This window comes from Giraffa tippelskirchi, chromosome 13, assembly GCF_054371585.1.
Source record: "Giraffa tippelskirchi isolate mGirTip1 chromosome 13, T2T-mGirTip1v1.2.pri, whole genome shotgun sequence".
Classification (NCBI taxonomy): Eukaryota; Metazoa; Chordata; class Mammalia; order Artiodactyla; family Giraffidae; genus Giraffa; species Giraffa tippelskirchi.
In genome coordinates, this window is record NC_137287.1 from 40525909 (window position 1) to 40549526 (window position 23618).

General features: G+C 54.8%; 1 protein-coding gene across 10 annotated transcripts in view; it reads left to right on the forward strand.

Annotated features, from left to right (window-relative positions):
- UNKL (unk like zinc finger) overlaps positions 1 to 23618 on the forward strand; it is a 40851-nt gene that overhangs the window by 2488 nt on the left and 14745 nt on the right. For 2 of the 10 annotated variants that reach the window (XM_081555678.1, XM_081555680.1), the window contains exons 1-8: positions 4294 to 4388; positions 5616 to 5825; positions 15226 to 15402; positions 15714 to 15847; positions 19736 to 19871; positions 21066 to 21183; positions 21601 to 21685; positions 22183 to 22268. In XM_081555678.1, the coding sequence (XP_081411804.1) occupies positions 4312 to 4388; positions 5616 to 5825; positions 15226 to 15402; positions 15714 to 15847; positions 19736 to 19871; positions 21066 to 21183; positions 21601 to 21685; positions 22183 to 22268 (1023 nt within the window). In that variant the 5' untranslated portion in view covers positions 4294 to 4311. Of the gene's footprint in view, positions 1 to 4293; positions 4389 to 5615; positions 5826 to 9013; positions 9380 to 15225; positions 15403 to 15713; positions 15848 to 19735; positions 19872 to 21065; positions 21184 to 21600; positions 21686 to 22182; positions 22269 to 23618 lie in introns of those variants that run through there. The other 8 variants (XM_081555682.1, XM_081555684.1, XM_081555685.1 and 5 more) reach the window with 8 other exon arrangements.

Below are 23618 nucleotides of genomic sequence, written 5' to 3' on the forward strand. Positions count from 1 at the left end.
AGACGTCCTTTCTCTGGCCTGGAGTGATTGTTACCTTTTTGGTTGTGAGCCATTTTGTTTGAGCAACAGTCATTTAAACCTGAATCCTGGCTTTACTCCCACAAGCTCCTGCAAGAAAAAAGAACTAATGAGAAGAAATTTTGTTTTCATTCAAATTAACCTTCAAATGATCAAAGCAATAAGCTATATTTGGAAAAGTTAGACACTGTGGTAAGCAGAAAGAGAATTGGAAACACTAGTAGTCCTACCACCTAGAGGTAACTGCTTTGAATGCATTTTGGGCAGAAGATAGAGACAATTTTTCTTTTTTTTTTTAATCCCAGGATAAGTTACTCAGGTCGATGATCTCATATCTTCTAAGCACCTGTGCTATTTTTGTATGTGTCTGGGTACTATCCCAGCCTTTTAAGAACATTCTTCAAAAGTCCAAAAAATGACAGTCTTTACAGCCTATCCCAATTCTCTTCAAGGAAGGTGCCTCTTGAATGAGGAAAAGGTGGCATCGTTTTAAAGATCCCCAAATTTCTTTATCTTGAGCCCTTTTTCAAGCTCAATGTGGCTTTCTGTATGTGGGCTTCCCTGATGGCTCAGTGGTAAAGAATCTGCAGGAGATGAGGGTTCCATCCCTGGGTGGGGAAGATTCCCTGGAGAAGGAAATGGCAACCCACTCCAGTATTCTTGCCTGGAGAATTCCATGGACAGAGGAGCCTGGTGGGCAACAGTCCATAGCGTCACAAAGAGTTGGACACAACTGAGCACATACACACGGCTCTCTATACATCTCCACTGGACTTGACAGGTTCCTCAAACTCCTTAGGTTGGAAACAGAATTCAGCTCTCCCAAACCTGTTTCTTTGTATCCTTCCCAGCTTGGGACCTTGGAATTATCCTAGGCTTCTTTCTCATTCCTTACATCCTGGCAGTCTTCAAGATCTGTTTTGTCTTCCAAAGAATTCACGGGCCCTGTTTCATTCTGCTTGATTTTCTTAAAAAAATGTCATGTTGTTCATCTTTTGCTATTTTAATTTCCAGGTTTCAATGTACTGTTTGTAGAGGTAGTATATTTTTTAGGCAATGTGAACATATAAAGAAGGTAGTCATTCATCTCACCACCAGTGATAGTTTATACTATTTTACTGTATTGTATTTGAAAAAACAACAGCAACTTATATTCTTGGGAACTGATGTATGGAACTGCTTGCTATATCTTGCTTTGTCTTGTCACTTAAGGAGGGGCATTTTTCTTGCTAACAGTTCTCAGGAAGCATTTTCAATCTCTGTAAGGTGCTCTTAAGTTTTTACCAAATAACTCTGATAATTATCTTTGTACATCTTTGTCTGAATCTCATTCTTTTTTTAGGTTGGAGTTTCTAGAAATGGAACAAATTAGTTTTCCATAAAGATCCATACCCTTTCCTCCTCCTAGCCACACTTCCTTCAAGGTTATTCTTGCTGCAGGTTACAGTGTTGTGAGTTTCTGTTCAGAAAAGCAACAAAAGTGCCTGCTCCAAGAGCTCTTATTTGTGCATTCTAAGTCACTTCAGTCGTGTCCAACTCTTTTCGACCCTATGGATTATATAGCCCACCAGGCTCTTCTGTCCACAGGGATTCTCTAGACAAGAAGACTGGAGTGGGTTGCCGTTTCCTCCATCGGGATCTTCCCGACCCAGGGATCGAACCCTTGTCCCTTACCTCTCCTGCATTGGCAGTCAGGTTCTTCAGCACTAGCACTGCCTTGGGAAGCCCCCTTCTTTGTTTAATTTGCATAAAAAAAATTACTGTCGAGGTTGAACATTTAATATATCTTGGGAATTCCCCAGAGGTCCAGTGGTTAGGACTCTGCAATCTCACTGCCCTGAGGGCTCGGTTAAATTCCTGGTCGGTGAACTAAAATCCCACATGCCACCCAGCCCTGCAAAAAAAGAATGTCTCTTATGCTATATATTTACAAAATAATGTACTCTGGGCTTGGGTTCTTCTTCCTCAAATGCACACCATGCTTATTCCTTCAGGGACCACTGAGTTGGACCTCCGTGTGAGTCTTGAGGGGGGCCGGGAGCGGGGGTGGGGGGTGGATGCTGCCTGCCCAAAGTTCCTGCCTTCTGTGCATCCCCTCCCACCCTTTTGGCGAAGGGTGTGTCTCCCTCTTGACTTCAAGCCTTTGGATTCTTTTTTAAAAATCAGCTCTATTGATATGCAGTTCATATATTATCCAATTCACCCATTTAAAGTAAACAGGTGAAAAATTTTAGTACGTTTGCAGGGAGCAACCACTCAGTCAGTTCAGTCACTCAGTCATGTCCGACTCTTTGCGACCCCATGAATCGCAGCACGCCAGGCCTCCCTGTCCATCACCAACTCCCGGAGTTTACCCAAACCTATGTCCATCGAGTCGGTGATGCCATCCAACCATCTCATCCTCTGTCGTCCCCTTCTCCTCCTACCCCCAATCCTTCCCAGCATCAGGGTCTTTTCCAATGAGTCAACTCTTCGCATGAGGTGGCCAAAGTATTGGAGTTTCAGCTTCAACATCAGTCCTTCCAATGAACACCCAGGACTCATCTCCTTTAGGATGGACTGGTTGGATCTCCTTGCAGTCCAAGGGACTCTCAAGAGTCTTCTCCAACACCACAGTTCAAAAGCATCAATTCTTCGGCGCTCAGCTTTCTTCACCATCCAGCTCTCACATCCATGCATGACCACTGGAAAAACCATAGCCTTGACTAGATGGACCTTTGTTGGCAAAGTAATGTCTCTGCTTTTCAATATGCTATCTAGGTTGGTCATAACCTTCCTTCCAAGGAGTAAGCGTCTTTTAATTTCATGGCTGCAATCACTATCAGCAGTGATTTTGGAGCCCAAAAAAATAAAGTCTGACACTGTTTCCACTGTTTCCCCATCTATCTGCCATGAAGTGATGGGACCAGGTGCCATGATCTTAGTTTTCTGAATGTTGAGCTTTAAGCCAACTTTTTCACTCTCCTCTTTCACTTTCATCAAGAGGCTCTCTAGTTCTTCTTCACTTTCTGCCATAAGGGTGGTGTCATCTGCATATCTGAGGTTATTGATATTTCTCCCAGCAATCTTGATTCCAGCTTGTGTTTCTTCCAGCCCAGCATTTCTCATGATGTACTCTGCATATAAGTTAAATAAGCAGGGTGACAATATATAGCCTTGACATACTCCTTTTCCTATTTGGAACCAGTCTGTTGTTCCATGTCCAGTTCTAACTGTTCTTCCTGACCTGCATACAGGTTTCTCAAGAGATAGGTCAGATGGTCTGGTATTGCCATCTTTCAGAATTTTCCAGTTTATTGTGATCTACCTTGATTCTAGCTTGTGCTTCATCCAACCAGGCATTTTGCATGATGTACTCTGCATATAAGTTAAATAAACAGGGTGACAATATACAGCCTTGACGTACACTTTTCCCTATTTGGAACCAGTCTGTTGTTCCATGTCCAGTTCTAACTGTTGCTTCTTGACCTACAAACAGATTTCTCAGGAAGCAGGTAACGTGGTCTGGTATTCCCATCTCTTTCAGAATTTTCCACAGTTTATTGGGATCCACACAATCAAAGGCTTTGGCATAGTCAATAAAACAGAAATAGATGTTTTTCTGGAATTCTCTCGCTTTTTCAATGATCCAGCGGATGTTGGCAATTTGATCTCTGGTTCCTCTGCCTTTTCTAAAACGAGCACATTCTAATTTTAGGACCTAAAAGAACCCGGGTGCCGGTGAGCAGCAGGCCTCTTTCCTCCCCCTTCTCTCCCACACCGAGCCCTAAGCAACTGGAGCCACTCTTCGCGGTCTCAGCATCTGTCCGGGGTCACAGAATGAGTGAAGGCGCGGGTGACAGCCGGGCCGCGCGGTCTTTACTCGGGACCTGTTCTCTGTCTCGGAGGTTGGAGTTGTGCAGGGCGCTGTCAGGCGTGCGGAGCGCGTGGGCAGCGGTGCTGGGGTGAAGGCGGCAGCGGGGCCGCGGACCGAGCGGGTGCGGCATGGGCCGTGAACGTGGACTTCGGGGACCCCGCGGGAGTGGGTGGGGGCCATCGGCCGGGACAGCGGGCTCGGGGTGTTGCGGGGCCCGGGGTCCGTGCGCGTCCCCTCCGGGAGCAGGGTGACCGGAGGCGCCCAGGGCCGACAGCCCCGCGCCGGGCGCTGGATGGGGGCGTGGCGCACGGGTGTGGCGTGGCGGGAGGGCGTGGCCGGCCGGGCGGGGGGCGCGGGTGGGCTCAACGCGGGGGGAGATCCGGAGAGGCGGGGGCGGGCGGGCGCGGCGCATGCGCGCTGCATTGTTTTGACTGAAAATGCCGTCGGTTTCGAAAGCTGCGGCGGCGGCGCTGAGCGGGTCCCCCCCGCAGACGGAGAAGCCGACCCACTACAGGTCAGTGCCCCGGCCGGCCGCGGCAGGAGCGGGGGCGGGGCAGGGGGCGGCCCCGCGCTCCTCTGGCCCGCGCGCCCGCGCCCCCGCGCCCCTGGGCCTGGGAGCTGCCGCCGGTTGCGGCCTGGGGCCCTGCGCCGCCCCTCTCCCCGTTCTCCCGGCCCCCGCCTCTCACCTGCCCGTCCCTGGCCAGCTGGCCCCCTAGCCTCCGCGCGGTACCTGGGCTCTGGAGGGTGGACCACCATCCTAATCGGCTCCCGCCGCCTGAGCTCAGGAGGCGGCGCCCAGGTTCTGGAGTGACACCTGGGCTTGGGGACTGGGGGACGGGGTCGGGAGTCCACGCACCTGGGTTGGGGACCAGGGAACAGCGCCTGGGGTCGTGGGTCGGGGCCGCCGAGAATGCGTCTGTGGTCGGGAATGGGGGACTAAGCCTGGGCTCGAGGGAAGGGCGGCCATCTGGACTCCGGCTGCCTCCTTGGCTCGGGGCTGGTACCGGGGCTCGGGGGCCGGGGCGCGCCTGGCGTCCCGGAGATCGTGTCTGCGTTCCGTCTGAGGGGGCTGCGCGCGGGGTCTGAGGGAACGCGCCTGAGATCCAGGAGACTCTCCTGGGCTCTGGGGGAGCAGCGGCCTGGGACCGTCTGGAATCGGAGTGGGTGTCACGCCTGACCTCCGAGATGGGCCAGCTGCTCCCTGAGCCAATACGCGTCTGGATTCTGCAGAGTCGTGCCTGGGGTCGGGGACCGTGTCTGGGATGGGCGAACCACTCCTGGGATCCGAGGAACGCGCGTGGGCTTCCAGGGCGGCGGTGGAGGGAGTGGAGGGAGACGGATGAGGAGAGAGGGAGACGGGGCAAGGGGAGAGGGAAGAGAGGTGGGGAGGAGGTCTGAACTTGGAGTGAGAGGTCGTCCCTGAGATCGGGGATCACACCTGCGGTCTGGGATGGGTAGCTGCGCCTGCGGTCGGGAGTGGGGGGCTTCGCCTGGGGCGGGGGACCGTGCCTGGGATTGGAGCTGGGGACTGCGCCTGGGGTCGGGGATGTGGGATTGTGTCTGGGGTCCGAGAAATGCGCCTGGGCCAGGGGAGCGGGGCGGGGGCGGCAGAGTCGGGGATCGCGCCTGGGGTCGGGGCCTTCGGGCGCACGGGGTCCGACCCCTGCCCAGGAGTCCTCGGGCCGCCCGCCGGCGGCGGCGGCGGTGGCGGAAGCGACCCCAACGCTGTTTGTCTTTTTAGGTATCTAAAGGAGTTTAGGACAGAGCAGTGCTCCCTGTTTGTGCAGCACAAGTGCACCCAGCACAGGCCATTTACCTGTTTCCATTGGCATTTCCTAAATCAGCGTCGGCGCAGACCGCTCCGCAGGCGCGACGGCACTTTCAACTACAGCCCGGACGTGTATTGCTCCAAGTACGACGAGGCCAGCGGCGTGTGCCCGGACGGCGACGAGTGAGTGCGCGCGGCTGCGGGGCGGCGCGGCCCACACCCATCGGGTGCGGACGCGGGCTTCCTGGCCCCTCGCGCCAGCAGGCCCAGTCTCCGCTTTGAAGTTTCCCTGTGACCGCTGGTCTTGGTGGGGACATTTGTCAGCCAGTGCGGGAAGGACCGCGTGCGGCTGGGGAATAGCCCTTGCAGGGGGCAAACCGACTTTGCTGCGCTTCCCGCTTTGATCACGGCCCAGTTCTCAACTCCCTGCATTAGAACCAAGCCTCATGAGGTACAGCTTTTGGGCTTAGGATCATTTTGTAGTCGTCTCTTGCTTTCTGGTCAGAGAGCTTGTTAGAAGGTTTGCTCACATTGTGCACATGTATCCAGAATGGCTTCTTGCTTGCTGTTTATATGTTTAATTTTTAAAGAATTGACAGGAGGGTTATTTGCAGACTGTCACTTGTATAGCACTTTTAAAGTTTAAGAAATCCGTGTTTTGTTTTGGTTGCTTTTTTTTTTTTTTTTACAAGATCCCTAATGGTGTTATGAACAGATGTCTTCATTTTGAAGTATGTAGAATAGGAAAACAAGGAAAGTACAAGTTAGATTGTACATTCATGAAACCAGCAGAGATCGGTAGCAGGAAGTCTTGCTTTTTTCCTGTGGGCTGTGTGAGGAGAAAGGGCCTCGCCAGTCCCACCTGGAGGTGAGGTGGCAACGCTGTGCCCCAGGGCCTCTTGGAAAAAACGTCTAGGGTTCAGCTTCTGTCAGATCCAAGTCTGATTTGGGGGAAGCCTTTTTGGTTTCTCCGGGGATTCCTAGTGGCTCAGATGTTAAAGAATCTGCAATGTGGGAGACCCAGGTTTAATCCCTTTGTCGGGAAGATCCCCTGGAGAAGGGCATGGCAACCCACTCCAGTATTCTTGCCTGGAGAATCCCATGGACGGAGGAGCCTTGGTGGGCTACAGTCCATAGTGTCACAGAGTCAGACACGACTGAGCGACTAATGCTAATCGATAAATATTTTAAAGTCTTTATTGAATCTGCTGCAGTGTTGTTTCTGCTTTATGCTTTGGTTCCTTGGCCCTGGGGCATGTGGGATCATACCCGCACCCCCTGTGTTGGACAGTGAAGTTTTAACCACTGGACCGTTAGGGAAGTCCCCTGTTTTTCATTTAAAAAATGCTTAGGTCCAGGGAGTAAACTTTTGATCTATGGTGATCATCTTAAAAGCTCTGTCTACTTCCTGAGAGGTTTTTAATTGAACACCAAATAGTCAAATAAGGTTGTTAAGGCAGCCTGGAGCCTGTGGAAATAATGTAACTGGCTCCATTTTGGTTAAGATGGTATTATATTCTGTGAGGTCTTAAAAGTGCGTTATTTAATTGCATCTTGAGCTGCTGTTTCCTGCAAAAGGGTATTCGGAAAAGAGATGTTTTTGTCTAGCTAAGGCTTAGCCACTGGCCCCTCATTTCCCTTGGCCATGTCAGTCACCTCTCCTGAACACAAGTCTTGAGTTGCCCCCAGGGGGCCACTGATGAGACCCTCGTGCAAAGATCCAATTACCTAGCTTGTGTGACCCCATTCCAGAGTCCAGGATGGGTGACTGATCGGCAGTATTCACAGATGATGAAAAGAAAGTGTATTTTAGTGGCTGTTTTGGGTTCCAGAGTCTGAGTGGCCTGGTATGGATTCAGACCCATTGCTGGGCATCAGGGTAGGGTCTGATTTCTATGGGATGAAGAGTACTGCAGTGAACATCTACTTGATGGTGGTCATTTTAAGCTGGGTTTAAATGTCAATTGAATAGTATTGCATTTATTATAAAAATGTTAACATGGGGAATCCCGTGGTGCTGCAGTGTTAGGACTCCACACTTCCTCTGCCAAGGGCCTAGGTTCAGTCCCTGGTGGAGGAACTGCTGCTGCTGCTAAGTCGCTTCAGTCGTGTCTGACTCTGTGCGACCTCATAGACGGCAGCTCACCAGGCTCCCCCATCCCTGGGATTCTCCAGGCAAGAACACTGGAGTGGGTTGCCATTTCCTTCTCCAATGCACGAAAGTGAAAAGTGAAAGTGAAGTCGCTCAGTCGTGTCCAACTCTTCGCAACCCCATGGACTGCAGCCTACTAGGCTCCTCTGTCCATGGGATTTTCCAGGCAAGAGTACTGGAGTGGGGTGCCATCGCCTTCTCCAGGTGGAGGAACTAAGATCCCACAAGTGGGGCGGCATGGCTGGGGTGGGGGACACTTGTAGCCTGAATAGCATGCAGGTCATCACGGAGAAGAGTGGGATTAAAGTGGGTGTCTGACACTGTTTTGGGTATATCCTGTGGTCATGTACACATAGTATGAAAGTACATGTGTGTCTTCTAAAGATTTCGTTTGTGACTTTTATTGAGCATGTGAGATGACTTGCTTCAGCCCCACAGGAAGTGTCTGACAGGCCAGACGTCTCCCCTGAGAGTCTCTCATTAGTAATCACCACTTATTCAGCCTGAGATGGACTTTCCTGGAGTCTGTCCTGTTGAATTACATATTCTGGCTCATGCAGGGTTGCCATGGGATCTGTAAATAGACTCTACCCTTCAGAGCGGGGAAAGAGCCTCCTTCCTTTTATTTCACTTCATTGGTTCTTGAAATGTCTATTTTGGGCTTTTATAGGACCAACCTATCACTGTAAATCATGAATATGTATCAGAGAGCAAAGACCCTTCAGCCGGCTCAGGTGACTTGTGCGTCCAAGGTTGTTCTACCAGTCTGATGGGGAAGCCGTGGGACTGAGCCACGGGCAGCAGTGGGAACCCCTAAGAAGGCTGGCATCCCTGATGTCAGCGTCTGTGCTAAGCAGGTGGTCATTCTCCCCTCTTCCTGTCGCCCCTTCTCCTGGGGCTCCCTCCCCACCTGTCACCACCCCAGTGAGAACTCCAGCTGTCTCTGGGTAGCCCCCATCCCCTCTTCCCCACGGGCACACCCTCCTCGCCGTCACCCCTTTTCCCCCCGCGGCAGTCACCCTCCTCCCTGTCACGCCTCCTCCCTGGCCCCGCCCCCGCCTTCGCCCCGCCCCCGCCTTCGCCCCGCCCCGCCTTCGCCCCGCCCCCACTAGACACCCTGTGGCCCCGCCCCCCGCGGCGCCCTTTGTTCCGGCGGTCACGCCTCTTCCCTGGCGCCGGCCTCGGTTGGCCGCGAGGTCACGTGGCCTGGCCCCGCCCCGCCCCCGTGGGAACCAGCCTCCCCGCAGCGGGGCAGCCCGGGTGTACAGCTCGCCTCGCTCACGCTGGAGTCGGCCCGGCGCTGCTTCCGGCCGCGGGATCGGTCCTGCAGCCCCGGGTCCGTGTTCCGCAGCCCCCCGTGCGGATCTGTCTCAGGTATTCCCTAGGCTGGCGCTTCGAGGAAAGCGGCGCGGGCCGGAGCGCAGGGTGGCCGGAGGTGTCTCCAGGTCAGCCGACCGCTGAGGGCTGTCCGAGAGCGGCCCCGGGCCCCCAGCTGGTCCTAATCGCGGGTCTCCCCACCCGGGACCCGTTGTGCTTCCACTCTCCGGAGACCTTGTATCCCTCCTTTGCTGGTAAAGGGTGTCAGGTGCGTCTACAGAGGTCGATTCAAAGCGAAGACCCTTCCAGGGTCCGAGGGGACCCTCCCGGAAATGTTTTCATTGGCAAACAGTACAAGCGGCCCCCAACTCTACCCGGTACAAAGTTGCCTCCCTCTTTCCTGATAACCCTCCTTCTGCCAAAGGCAGGCTGCCCGTGGGTGGCCTTCCAGGCCCCACTTTAATAGATGTTTTCTTGTTTTTGGTAAGAAGTGGGCCTGCCCCGGCTCCTGTGCTGTAAGTTTCCAGGTTGGCTCTGGTGACCTGCCTGCCTGCTTCAGGGCTCCCTGCCTCGCTCCACGGGCAGGCCCTGTGCTCTTCCCACTGCACCTGGGGCATCTGGGAACACGGGCCCCATTGCCTCCGCTGCTGATGTGTGATCTGGAGACCTTCCACCTGTGAATCTGGGCACTGTGGGAGCTTGCTGACCTGCAGAAACTTTTCTACATGCTCAAGGCTTGGTGTGCCTGTTGTGTCATACGGGTCCTTAGTCTGGCCTCTCTGCTGAGAGCTGCTCTTGCCATGTTTAAAGAGTCGGGTGTCCTGGGCCCTAAGGCTTAGCTGAAAGTCCGTTCACTGCAGGAGGGTTATAAACTCTTGGTGTTTAAACCAACCTTATGAGTAAACTCTGCTTGGGCTTTTGGGGGTGAGCTGAAAGCCAAGGGCAGGCCGGGAACATCAGAGCAGAATATTTAGGAGTTGTGTGTGCTCAGTCGCTCAGTTACGTCCGACTCTGTGCGACCCTGTGGACTGTAGCCCACCAGGCTCCTTTGTCCACAGGGTTCTCCAGGCAAGAATACTGGAGTAGGTTGCCATTTTCTCCTCCAGAGAATCTTCCCCACCCAGGGATCAAATCTGTGTCTCCTGCATTGCAGGCAGAGTTTTTACCACTGAGCCACCTGGGAACCCTATTTAGGAGTCAGGGGCTACTTAACAGTCTCTAGGGAGACACATGCTTTACAAGTTGGCCAACTTAAGGACATTACAATCAGGTGACTGAGTTGAATCTGTGAGAGACCGGTAGGTAGTAGAGCTAGAAGAACGTGAGAGTGACGTTAGCACTTCAGTCTGTCCTGCGGTGAGTGAAAGAGGATTGTGAGAAGGCGGGAGCTCTGGTGCTCCTTGGGGGTGAGTGGGGAGATGGCCACTGCAGGGACAGGGTCCCTGGAGAGGGTGGCAGCTGGGTGGGTGCAGAGGAGGGCCGTGGACATTGCTGGGCTGATGGTCCACGTTAGGGATTAATGAGGGGTGGCTGGCCTGGCTTGGGAGTCCAGGGCAGCCCTTGGAAGCCAGAGGCTGGGAGTGCAGAGGATGGGTGTGTCAGCATGGGGTTAGCTGGCAGCCCCCACCCCTAGTGTTGGAGAGGAGACTCTCAAGCTTCTCCCCACGAACCTCCCCTTTTCTTCATCTCCCCACTTCCCTGCCCCCAGCTGGGTGTGGCACACAGGTCTTCCTTTTCCCATTTTTCTGCTGTCACTCCCTTTCCATTCCCGCTCCTTGAGGACCAGGAGAGAATCACGTTGTGCTAAAGGGTCCCTCTGAGCCCAGCGGTCCTCCCAGTGCGGCCCCAGACTAGCAGCCGCACCATCACCTGGGAACTTGCCCTCAGTTTAGACCCGCGGTTCCCACCAGTGTCAGCCCAGACTGTCCAGATGGTTCTGATGCTCTCCGGCCTGGCTTGCTGACTGGTGTCAATGCAGAGTGGCACTGAGTCTGTGGGTCCACCATTGCTTAGGGTGAGTTTCAGGAAGGAACTCCTGGAGCTGTGTTCCTCTCTACCCCTCCCTCCTGGTTCCAGCGGCTCCAGAGCTTCGCAGCAGACCTGTGTCTGATATGTTCCGCTGCACCATGGCGTCCACGGAGCCCTGTGTTAATTACACTGAGTGGGTCACTCATTGGATGGATTTGGCAACTGTGGGCACCGCCCTGAATTTGGTGGGCTGTGGGACTGAGTCATGTTACACATGCTGCCAGGCTGTCAGTGGCCCGGGGGGTGGATGACCGAACTCCTGCGGCGAGGAAGCACCTGCCTGCCGTGTTGAGCTGACCCCTGGGGTCCCCTGGCCCCTTCCCCACTTCAGTGAGGGCCTAAGTTTGGTCCCTTTTGTCTCTTAGATGTTCTTAGTGTCTATTAGATGTTCAGTCGTGTCCAACTCTTTATGACCCCATGGACTATAGCCTGCCAGGCTCCTCTGTCCATGGGATTCTCCAGGCAAGAATACTGGGGTGGATTGCCATTCCCTTCTCCAGGGGATCTTCCCAGCCCAGCGGTTGAACCCAGGTCTCCTGCATTATAGGCAGATTCTTTACTATCTGAGCCACCAGGGAAGCCGCTTAGATGTTCTTAGGTGAAGCCATTTTCTCTTCATTAAATGTTCTCCAATGTCTTAATCTCAGCTCACGCTTTCAAGCCGTGTAATAAGCAGAGGTGACATGCCCCTAGTGAAATAATAGTGCCTGTTCGGTGCTCAGTGCTAGAGAGAGAGGGGACCTTGGCCGGGTTCTGGTTGCCATGGAGATGGTACTGGCAAGGAAAAAAAATGATGCCAAGAGCGGACCTGAGGGACCGTTAGGCAATGGGAGGGATGTGGCGCCCACCACATTCCCTCCCTGGGTCTGGGGGCTTCATGCAGCCTCTGCCACGGCCTATGTCCGCCCGTTGGTGGTGCTTGCGGTCCTGTGGTCCTGCTTGTGCTATTCTGCAGGCTTGGTTCCACAGACAGACCTGCAGACGCTGCCGCAGCTCTGGTGTGCTGGCCCCCTCCCCAGACTCTGGAATTCTCTTCCTTTAACATACAGTAGATGAGTGAGTTTTTTTTCCTATTTAAGTCGTTTTATCTTTTATTGAAGCGAAACATAACATTAAATTTGTCAGCTTAGCTCTTGTACATGTACAGTGTAGTAGCGTTGAGTTCATTCACAGTTTTGTGCAGCCGTCACCGCCATCCACCTCCAGAACTTTTGCATCTTCAAACAGAAACTACGTCCCCACGAGACAGCCCTTCCTTACATAATTTCTAATGGAAGTAGATGGTGTGTCTGTATTCTTGCCCCTCCCCCACCTTCCGATGTAAACTGTAGGGTGCTGCGCTTCCTTTTCTTGGTGCTTTTCCCTCACAGTGCCTCCTGGTGCTCTTCCCGAAGCCCTCCACGCAGACCACCTGCTCATAAAGACCACGAGCTTGCTCCTCTGCCTTTGCGGAGCTCCCTTCGTGTTTATCCCCCAGCTCTGTTGGCTCCAACCTTTGGCAATTACAAACAGCACATCTTTCTGTCTCTGTTTGCTAGTCTGTCTGTGAGGGTTACTGGGACAGAGGGTAAAGGCACGTGTCCTCTGGGTGCCTGTCACTGGCCGGCAACAGTGTCACTTGGCTGTCGCCCTGCGCCCGGGGTTCCGTCTGGAACAGGTGGGCCTCCAGGTGAGTTTCTCTCATCAGAAGCAAGACCTTTCAATGCTTCTTAATGGTCCACACCCTTTGCGTTTTCACTGACGTAAGTTCCTGGTTTGTTTCTCTAGCCATTGTCCTGTGAGTTTCTGGTCCCTAATTCTACATTCTTTGTTAGTGACATTAGTCTATATATTAATGCAAAAAGTAGGGGGGTCCTTGTTCTAGAACAGGCTCCCGGGTGTGGCAGAGGCTGCTCCCCGACAGCTGTCCTCTCTGGGGCCCCAGGGACTGAGTCGTGCAGAAATGCGCACGAGCGCGGGGAGGAGCTTGAGACATGAGATGCAACTCTGAGGGAGGGATTTGAAAGCAGGCTGCATCGGCACCTAACACAGTAAAACTCCTAAGGAGATGGCTGACCATTCCACTCACACTCCCTGAAAACTGTTCCTTGGAACTTATCTCTGGGGACACGAAGGAGATAGCTCGTATTCGGGCATGTAGAGCACAGTCAGCACGAGGAGTGTTTCCTTTCTCATATCTGTATCTGAGACATGTATTAGTTCTTTAAGATTTTTCTTTTCTTTTTTGCAAAGTGGGGACCAACTTGACCTGTAACCCGCTTTCTCCACCTTCCGCTTTTCCTTTTTCTCACGAGGATGGGCACCGGCCACTGGGATTGCCCGAAAGTGTTTGTGCGGAGGTAACTGGAGGAATTGCCTCACTTTCAGTTCCCGCCGTTCACAAGAGGGTGCGGTCCATCCCCCCCTCCGCCCCCATGTCCGTGTGAGAGGCCCTTGGGCTGGCTGTGTTCTGTCCTCTTGAACTGGATGCTGCCACTCAGGTGAAATGCCACAGGCCGGCCAGGTGTGACCTGTGACACGTGTTCCTGTAAGTATGTGTATTTCACTACAAATGTGGAGAGCAGCTCTTGCTTTCTTCTCTGTCTCTGATGGACTTTAAGTTGTGATAACATCCCTAAAGTTTGCCATTTTAACTATTTTTAAATGTGCAGTTCAGCATCGTTAATTACATTCAAAATGTTGTACAACCACCATCTATTTCCAGATTCTTTCTCCCAGACAGAAGCTCCGCCCTCTTACACACCCATCCCCCCCCGGGGGCCCCACCCCCTCTTTCTCGTTGCTGTGAAAGTGACTGCTTTAGGGCCCTTGTGTGAAATGACCCCTACAGTGTGTGTCCCCGGTATCTGGCTTGGTTCCCGTAATGTGACGTGTTCAGGGTTCATCCCCATTGCACCCACAGCCGCGCTCACTCCGCTCTCCGCGTGGACCACGCCTTGCTCATCTGTCCATCAGTTGGTGGACACTTGGTTTGTCTCCAGCTTTAAGCTCTCGTGTCTCTGGTAGTGGGGGCACAGGTATCTCCTCGAGACCTCTGGGGATGCCTCCAGAGGCAGCCCTTTGGGGCCGCAGCATTTACCTTCTGCCTGGTGGCTCCAGGGGCCCCATGAACTTGCCAGGCACGGCATCCTCTCTGCCTCCTGCTCACAGCCTGCACACCCGAGATGTTGTCAGGTCTGGGGTGAGTTGCCTGAACTTGGAGCCTCTGTTTCTTCATCTTCTGAGATGGGGATTTGGATTGCTTGCCCCTCAGTTGCTTTCCTTTTACCCTTGGACTTGTCCATCCATCTGTGTTCTGCCCGGGAGCCATCCGCACCCCCACAGGTGCTCCCAGCACCCGGGTCCACGGCCTGCCTGACAGCGAGGCAGGAGTGGGCGTTTCCCAAGCCCCACACGGTGCTGCCTTGCCATCTCGGGGAGGGGCTGAGGGCCGTGTTCTTAGACCTGGGAGCCTGCAGCTGTGGCCTGCATCGGCCTTGGGCCATCCAGGGGCTGCTCAGAGGGGCTCCCATTCTATCCTTCTGTGTCCATGGAGGGACCGACCTAGAGGCGGGCTCAGTCCCGCCATGTGTGTGCTGGGACCATCCATGCCGTCTCTGCTGCTGCCACCTCCCTGCGTGGGACCCTTGACCCTGGCCTTGACCCTGATTCTTAGTGCTCCCGGAGCTGCCTGTGGCTGTCCCTGGGCGTGTGAGGCTCTGAGCCTTTGTGTGGCCTGAGGGACACTGCCCCGTCCTCCCCAAGCCGCTTCTCCCCGGCCTGTCCCCCACAGTGTCCTCCAGTGCTGCCCAGCGCCACCTCCACCGAGGGGTCCCCAGAAGCACCTGGATGGGAGGAGGGAGAGGCTGCCAGCTGCTTGTCTGATGGGAACTTTGTTTCCCGCTTGACTCAGAACATTAGGGAAGGCGGTTTTCTGGGAGCCTGGGTGTCGTGCTGTCCTCTCATGGGTCGCCCAGGGTTTCGTGGGGTTGAGGGCCATGTGAGAGCTCTGGCACTCTTCACCCTCCGACGAGAGCCAGCCGGCTAGGGGCAGGTGGACGCCGCAGTGGCCACAGGGCCCCGACATGCAGCGTCCTCTGCCCCCAGGTGTCCATACCTGCACCGGACGACCGGGGACACGGAGCGCAAGTACCACCTGCGCTACTACAAGACGGGCACCTGCATCCACGAGACGGATGCCCGGGGCCACTGCGTGAAGAACGGGCTGCACTGCGCCTTCGCCCACGGCCCCCTGGACCTGCGGCCGCCTGTGTGTGATGTCCGGTGAGTGGCCATCCTGCCAGGAGCTGCTCTGCTCGCTCGGCTTCGGGCTTCACTTGTCTCCAGTGGCTCTTCCGGGGCCTGGAGTTTATTCCTAATGACAAAGTGACCCACTGCTGAACTGCTGACCTGGGCATGGGGAGCTCGGGCATCTCATTTGCTCAGCTCTGAGGCTGCCGGGGTTTGAGTCGAGGTGGCCTTCCTGGGACGGAGCCACGTAGGTGGCTCCGTAAAGTGACAGAGCCCGTGGCTGTCTCGCCATCCGAGGCCTCGGACATGCTGCAGCACCATGACCACGTGTTGTTTGGTTTCAGGGAGCTGCAGGCGCAGGAAGCCCTACAGAACGGCCAGCTCGGCGCTGGGGATGGCATCCCTGACCTGCAGCCCGGGGTCCTGGCCAGCCAGGCCCTAATGGAGAAGATCCTGGGCGAGGACCCCCGGTGGCAAGGTAACTCCACAGCTGCCGCAGTGTGCAGAGCGCCTGCACGGTGGACCTCAAGACTGAGGCTCCGTGCGAGCTGGTCCCCGTCAGTGCTTCCGCTCGTGGGTCTGGTCCCCGCACTGCTCGGGGAGGGGACTGCGCAGTGGCCCCTGCTCCTGCGGGGCGTCTGGTCCCAGAGCCAGCCTGCTCCCCGGGAGCCTCACGGGTGATGGCCACGGGCAGTGAAGAGTTTTAATTGTGAAACACTCACAGCATAAATCTTCCATTTTAACCATCTCAGCGTCACAGCTCGTGGTACTTGGTGCATCCAGTGTGTGCAGCCATCACCTCTGGTTCCAGAACATTCTGTCACCTCGGACAGAAACCCCTGCCTGTTAGTGGTCCCCCTTCACAGCCCTGGCCTGGCTCTACCTCCAAGGAGCCGCCTGTTTGATGCTTCTCTTGGGCAGTGTGGTTTTAAGAGACCCCACCACCACCACCCCCACTAAGTTACACCAGCACGTCTCCTCCGATGCTTCACACACAAACACTCCAGGCTGCCGCATTTCACTGCTGAGTTCCCTGTGAGGCTCTTCCCCCTGCTCGCTGAACCCTGAGCCGCCCTGGGCCCAGGCACACGTCTATAACGGTGGCTGCCCAGGCCTTCCCAGCATCTGGGCCTCAGGATGCGCCTCACAGGCTGCCGTCACTGTGCTCGTCCAGCCCTGCCGTGTCCCCTGGGGAGAGGCTGGCACAGAGGAGGGGCCACCCACGGCCCCCACCTGCCAGCATCCCAGAGCTTGTCATTCAGCAGAACAGCCATCTTGTGTCGCAGCCCCTCAGCCCCCTGGTCCGAGCCCCCAGCTCACCCGTGAGCTCCGGCTGGCGGCCCGGGTCGGGGTGCAAGTGCCCTCGTCACCGTCGGGCAGGCTGAGCTTGAAGAAGTGAAGTGGGAGGAGGTGCCGGGCCAGGCCCAGTGACTCTCAGCCCTGTGGTTTGGATTTTTAAGGAGTAGATTTTATTTCTTAGGGAAGTTCTTTGTTAGTGCCTCAGAAACACCTAGCGTTGATGTGGTAACATTTGTTATAGTTGACAACCAGAATTGATACACAATAATAAGCTAGCCAGCTTAGCCCAGGCTTCTCGCCTGCCTTGTGCGTCCTCCGGGTTTGGGCGGATGTGTAATGACACGGGTCCTCCCGTTAGGATGTCACTGCCCTGAGACCTTCTCTGCTCCACTGCTGGCCCCTCCCCACCCCTGCCAACCGCTGATCTTTCACCCCACGGCTCTGTCATGCAGTTGGGACCACAGTGTGCGGCCCTCACACGGTGCTGTGCATGCAGGGGTCCCCATGTCTGTCTGCTTATTACTCAAGAGGTCTGGGGGGTTTGTTCATCCATCACCCTCCAATGGGTGTCCACAGCCCCTGGGACTTGCAGAGGCTTCAGGCCGCCTACCTCCTTGTGGTCCATGCCGGGCAGGACCTCTGCCTGTCGGAGGTCTTCGGTCAGTGCTTGCGGACAAATAGCATACAGTTTTTATTTCCTCAAAATCATCTTTTTTGTTCAAACTCCTTTTGTCCTTGGCCTGCCCTGCTGTGTGGTTCATGTTTCTTGTCATTTAATCAGTTATTTGGAACTGAGTTTGGCCTCGTGGGGGTGGGGCCATTGCACTTGGGCACGGAAGAGTGTCCTGGGGGTCAGCACAGCACCCCCCTGCCCCGGCCTTTCCCTCAACACCTTGAGCTGGGCAAGTGTGGTTAAAAACAACGGCATTTGTAAAAAAAATAAAGGGAGGGTCAATTATTAACCAGCCCAAAGAAAGTGAAAGTGAAAGTCGTTCAGTCGTGTCTGACTCTTTGCAACTCCATGGACTATACGGTCCATGGAATTCTCCAGGCCAAAATACTGGAGTGGGCAGCCATTCCCTTCTCCAGGGGATCTTCCCAACCCCGGGATCGAACCCAGGTCTCCCGCACTGCCCAGGAATGGGTATTATTTTCAAGAATCTCCTTTTATTGTATACTGTTCTCCGTATAAATAACCCCTGGTAGGTTTTTATTTTTGCTTTCAGAGAAAATTCAGATAACATGAAATAAACCATTTAGATTCAGTTCAGTCAGTTCATTTCAGTCTCTCAGTTGTGTCCGACTCTTTGCAACCCCATGAACCGCAGCATGCCAGGCCTCCCTGTCCATCACCAACTCCCAGAGTTTACCCAGACTCATGTCCATTGAGTTGGTGATGCCATCTAACCATCTCAACCTCTGCTGTCCCCTTCTCCTCCTGCCCTCAATCTTTCCCAACATCAAGGTCTTTTCAAATGAGTCAGCTCTTCGCATCAGGTGGCCAAAGTATTGGAGTTTCAGCTTCAACATCAATCCTTCCAATGAACACCCACGACTGATTTCCTTTAGGATGGACTCGTTGGATCTCCTTGCATTCCAAGGGACTCTCAAGAGTCTTCTCCAACTCCACAGTTCAAAAACATCAGTTCTTCGGCGCTCAGCTTTCTTCACTGTCCAACTCTCACATCCATACATGACTACTGGAAAAACCATAGCATTGACTAGACCTTTGTTGACAAAGTAATGTCTCTGGTTTTTTATAGGCTGTCTAGGTTGGTCATAACTTTCCTTCCAAGGAGTAAACGTCTTTTAATTTCATGGCTGCAGTCACCATCTGCAGTGATTTTGGAGCCCAGAAAATAAAATCAGCCACTGTTTCCACTGTTTCCCCATCTATTTGCCATGAAGTGATGGGACCGGATTCCATGATCTAGTTTTCTGAATGTTGAGCTTTAAGCCAACTTTTTCACTCTCCTCTTTCACTTTCAGGAGGCTTTTTAGTTCCTCTTCACTTTCTGCCATAAGGGTGGTGTCATCTGCATATCTGATGTTATTGATATTTCTCCCTGCAATCTTGATTCCAGCTTGTGCTTCCTCCAGCCCAGCGTTTCTCATGATGTACTCTGCATGTAAGTTAAATAAGCTGGGTGACGACATACAGCCTTGACGTACTCCTTTTCCTATTTGGAACCAGTCTGTTGTTCCATGTCCAGTTCTAACTGTTGCTTCCTGACCTGCATACAGGTTTCTCAAGAGACAGGTCAAGTGGTCTGGTATTCCCATCTCTTTAAGAATTTTCCAGTTTATTGTGATCCACACAGTCAAAGGCTTTGGCATAGTCAATAAAACAGAAATAGATGTTTTTCTGGAACTCTGTTGCTATTTCAGTGATCCAGCAGATGTTGGCAATTTGATCTCTGGTTCCTCTGCCTTTTCTAAAACCAGCTTGAACATCTGGAAGTTCACAGTTCACGTATTGCTGAAGCCTGGCTTGGAGAATTTTGAGCATCACTTTACTAGCGTGTGAGATGAGTGTGATTGTGCACCATTTAGGAAACAGACTCTCTCTTGGGGCAGGTTCAGGGTCCACGCTGGGGAACACTCAGGGGCTTCTCACGCGGCTAGGGCCTCCCCACAGGCAGTGGCCCTGGTCACAGCGTTACCTTCGGGTCAAACCAAGCCTTTTTAAAAGTGTATTTCGGAGGTTTCTAGTCTGTTCACTGTTGCGCATCCTTCACTTCTCTCCAGTTCTAAAACTCTGTCTGGCCTCCCCAAAGACACCCCAGCCACAGTCTGTCACGGGTTTGCCTGTCCTGGACACTTCCTTTAAGTAGGATCAGATTGTGCCTTCCGTGTCTGCTGCTCTTGCTGACCACGTATGTCCGGCCTGCTCAAGGCTCACCCACGTGGCACGTTTTCCGTGCTTTGCTACTTTCCGCCGCTGAGGGGCCCTCCACCGCGGGACGGGCCGCATGGCATTTCTCGTCGTCTGCCCAGAGACACCTGTGGCTGCGTGGCCACTGTGAGTGCGTGTGCGCACGTCCCCAGGTGGCCCTCTGTCTTGCAGACACCAACTTCGTGCTGGGCAGCTACAAGACGGAGCAGTGCCCCAAGCCGCCACGCCTGTGCCGCCAGGGCTATGCCTGCCCGCACTTCCACAACAGCAGGGACCGGCGGCGAGACCCCCGGCGGTTCCAGTACAGGTGAGCCCGGGTCGTGTGTGTGGGCCTGCCTGCCCCTCCGCCGGGCTCACATCCGGCTCGAGGCTCTGCTTTAGGCAGCGGCCCCTCTGCTCCCTTCACCCTCTCTGGAGGCCCCGGTGTCCGGGAATGCCAGCCCAGCAGGTGCCCCCACGGCGGCAGGTGTGGTCAGGGTGTGGCTCCTCTGTTTCCCCGTCCCCCCCGTGACCTATGCGCCCTCTAGTGAGGACGCCTGCTGGCAAGGCCCCGCCCTGGCGAGGCTGAGAATCCTGGCGTCCACAGCCCGCTTCACCCTCTCCAGGGGCCTGACCTCCTCGGGTTGTGGGTTTGGGCCTCACCTGGGTCATGCACCTGGGCAGTCCTGATCTCTTCCTGGGCCATCTCCTCCTCCCTCCAGCTGTCCTCACCTTGGTGCCTGGCTTATTGTCGAGTTTGCCAACCTGCCGCATGGACCCAGCACTGGGGAGGGTGGGGACTGGGGACGCAGAACCCCCAGGGGTGTCCGGGCATCTGGGCGCTCACTTTGCCGCTCCTGTGGGTCCCCAACTCTGTATCCAGCTTGTTCTTTGAGCAAAGAGTCACTCTCCAATCATCTGATACTGCCTTGCATGCCTCACTCAGCCTGCACTTAGAAAGAGATCTTTTTATGACAGTTACTGTTCTGAGTGGTTGAACAAGAGTTGAGGGTCAGAGAACCTCTGAGTTTTAGCCGCTTGATGTCATCTCGAGAAGAGGAAATGAATTTTACTGCATATAGAAAGGATAGAAAATCATAAAACATAAGTCTTATTTCCCACAGATAAGTTTAAAATAAACCCCATACAATAAAGCTTCTGGGAAGCACCTGAAGCATGGAGGGGGTTGTTAGGGTTTTTGTGTCATGGGACCCAGGTCTCAGATTCAGGTTGAAGTAGTCTGGCAGGGATACAGTAGGTGTAGTCCCCGGTGGGCCGGGAGGGGTTGGACCTGGTCTCCCAGACGCTGCAGGAGGCCCAGCTGAGTCTCGAGGCGCTGGGGGCTCTGAGACTCACCTCACACTTTGTGGAAAATGAAAACGGGCTCCCCTGGATGCTTGGCCTGGTGAGAAAGGGCCAGAGTGTCCAGGGCTGGCTCCTGGTCCCCTGGTGGCATGCATGTGCCCCGCACTAGGTGGCACGTGGGGAGGCCGTCTCTCCGCCTGACCTCTCCTTGCCGCAGGTCCACACCCTGCCCCAGCGTGAAGCACGGTGACGAGTGGGGCGAGCCGTCCAGGTGCGCAAGCGGGGACAGCTGTGCGTACTGCCACTCGCGCACGGAGCAGCAGTTCCACCCCGAGGTACGGGCGCCTGGTGGGGACTCGCAGTCTGCTCATGGGCCACACGCCGTGGCCACTTAGCAGGCACTCTGTGGGCACCTGCTGTGTGCCGGGCACTGACCCAAGTGCATCTTTCAGGAAACACCAAGTAACCAAGCTGACCTGGAGGGTGGTTTCAAGGGCAGGCGCCACAGGAGTGGCCTGGGCCCACGTGGTTCCCCGGGCTGACGCGCCCCACGCAGGCGGGGCATCCCGGGGCTGCTGGGAGGGGTGGGGGCTGGAGGCTGGAGGCATGCTGTCTGCATCCATCTTCTTCAGGAGACCCTGTTGTGGTGTGGTTCTTAGAGCTCTGCGTCATGACCCGTTTGGCTCCGGGCCTCCCGCGCACGCAGGTCTCCAGCCCAGCTCTCTATGTGCTGTGTCGCCCTTGTTTCCTAGATCTACAAGTCGACCAAGTGCAACGACATGCGCCAGACCGGGCACTGCCCCCGGGGGCCTTTCTGCGCCTTTGCGCACGTGGACAGTATGTGCCAGCTTTTCTGGGAGTGGGCGCGGGTTCTGCCTCAGGCGAGGGTGGGTCTCTGGGCCTCCTGGGGCCCAGCCTGGCCCTGCCTCTGGGTGCCCCAGGGTCCTGAGTGCAGTCGCTGTGGCCAGATGAGCCTGTACAAAGCACCTGAAGGGAAGCAGCCTCAGGTTTGGGAGGTGCACAGACACAGCCCTTTCTCACTGCCCCCGGGAGCTTCCTCCTAAAGCTTTGAGCGTGGGTTCCTGCTCTTATGAGCATGTTACGAATTCTGATTTTACTATTTTTTTTTTCTATTTTAATGGGGAGGGTGGGTTTTCCTGTTGAAATTCTGCATGACTTTGGAGTCACTCATGATTCGTCCCAGAAGACGTGAGGGTCCCCTGCGGGTCAGCTCATACCTGTCAGAGGCTAGCGCACACTCGCCCGCCCCCCAGCTTGGGGTCTCTTAACCAGAGTCTCAGCCAGCAGCCACTCAAAGCCCCCTTTCTCGGCAGAAAGCCTCGGAATGGCCGGCGACTGGGGCTGCCGCGACCTCGCCCTCGCTAGCGTCCCCACGACCCCCAGCGGGCAGCCCGGACACGTAAGTGGGGGCGTCCGCAGGAGGATGCCGCTGCCGTTTGGTTTGAATCCAGTGTCGGGCACTCGGATGGGTGTGGTCTCTGCGTGATGCGGTTGGAGGCAGGCTGCCTGCAGGGTTGGTGGCACCTCGTAGAAGAGTCTAGAAGAGACCTGGCCGAGTCCTGACCCCGGTGGACTTGCTTGGCCTTGCGTTTTGTCAGACACGCACGCATCAGTTGTTGTGTGCGAGGTGTGGTCTCTGGCTGAGGGTGAAGAAGGATCCCCATTGGGCAGGCAAGCCATGCTGCCGGCTCCCCCATCAGGAGCACAGCGTCAGCTTGAGACAAGGTGTCTGAGGCGTAGGCGTGTTTTGGGGGCCTGAGCGCCCAGCCTGTGTAGTCCACACCATCTCCAGGTAGCGAGTGTCGTGGGAGTTTTTCCTCTTCACTGTCCGTGACGTCGGCACAAGCCATCTGCAGGCGCTGCCTCCATGTTTGCCTGCAGACGGAGCTGAGTTCTTTCAGTGAGGCAGGGAATTGGGCTGCCCTCCTGGGCGATGCCCGCCCTGCCCTGTGCCCAGGTCGGGCTCCCAGCTCCACTGCTGCCATAGGCAGGGCTGCACCTGGATGCACCCCCCTCCCAGCTCCTCAGTTACCCTGAGGTGGGACTCCAGTGCAGCCCACTCAGGGTGAATAGCGGTGGTCCAGCCACCACTTCTGGTTGACCTTATGTGAGCTAGAACTCGGGAGGACCTGAGACTGGAATCTCCAGAACTGAAAATTGAGGGTGAAATTAAGATCCTCCAAGGAGTTGTTATGGAATCCGTTCTACTGCTCGCCACAACAGGTCATAAGTCAAAAGACTGAGTTGTTGGGGCAAGGAATAGCAACTTTATTCAGAAACCCAGCAGACCAAGAAAACGGTAGACTAGTGTCCCAAAGAACCCAGTTAGAATTCAGGCTTCTTTTGCACTAAAGTGGGAGTGGGACTGTGGTTGATTGGGCTAGCCTGTATATTTCAGACTATTGGCAGCATTCTTTTAGTGATTAACTTGTAGCAAAAGCAATACAATACAAATGTTAAAGTGAAAGAGATCCAGTATGGAGTCAGATTTGTTCTTCTCTGTTTACAAAGTGTCCAATAAAAGATTGGAGCAAAGTGTTTCAGAGTGAAACATCCAGTCTTCCCCTGGGTGGAGCAGGAGGTGGAAACTGGCTTTTCCTTCTCCCCCACATTTTCAGCAAATGCTCATATAGACTTTGAGAGTCCAGGCAACACGTGGGATCTGAGGCTCTGGGGTCAGATAGGGCCCACACCTCTTGGCGTGAGGTCAGGGACGATTGGTTTGGTCAAGACCCTAAGGGGATACGTC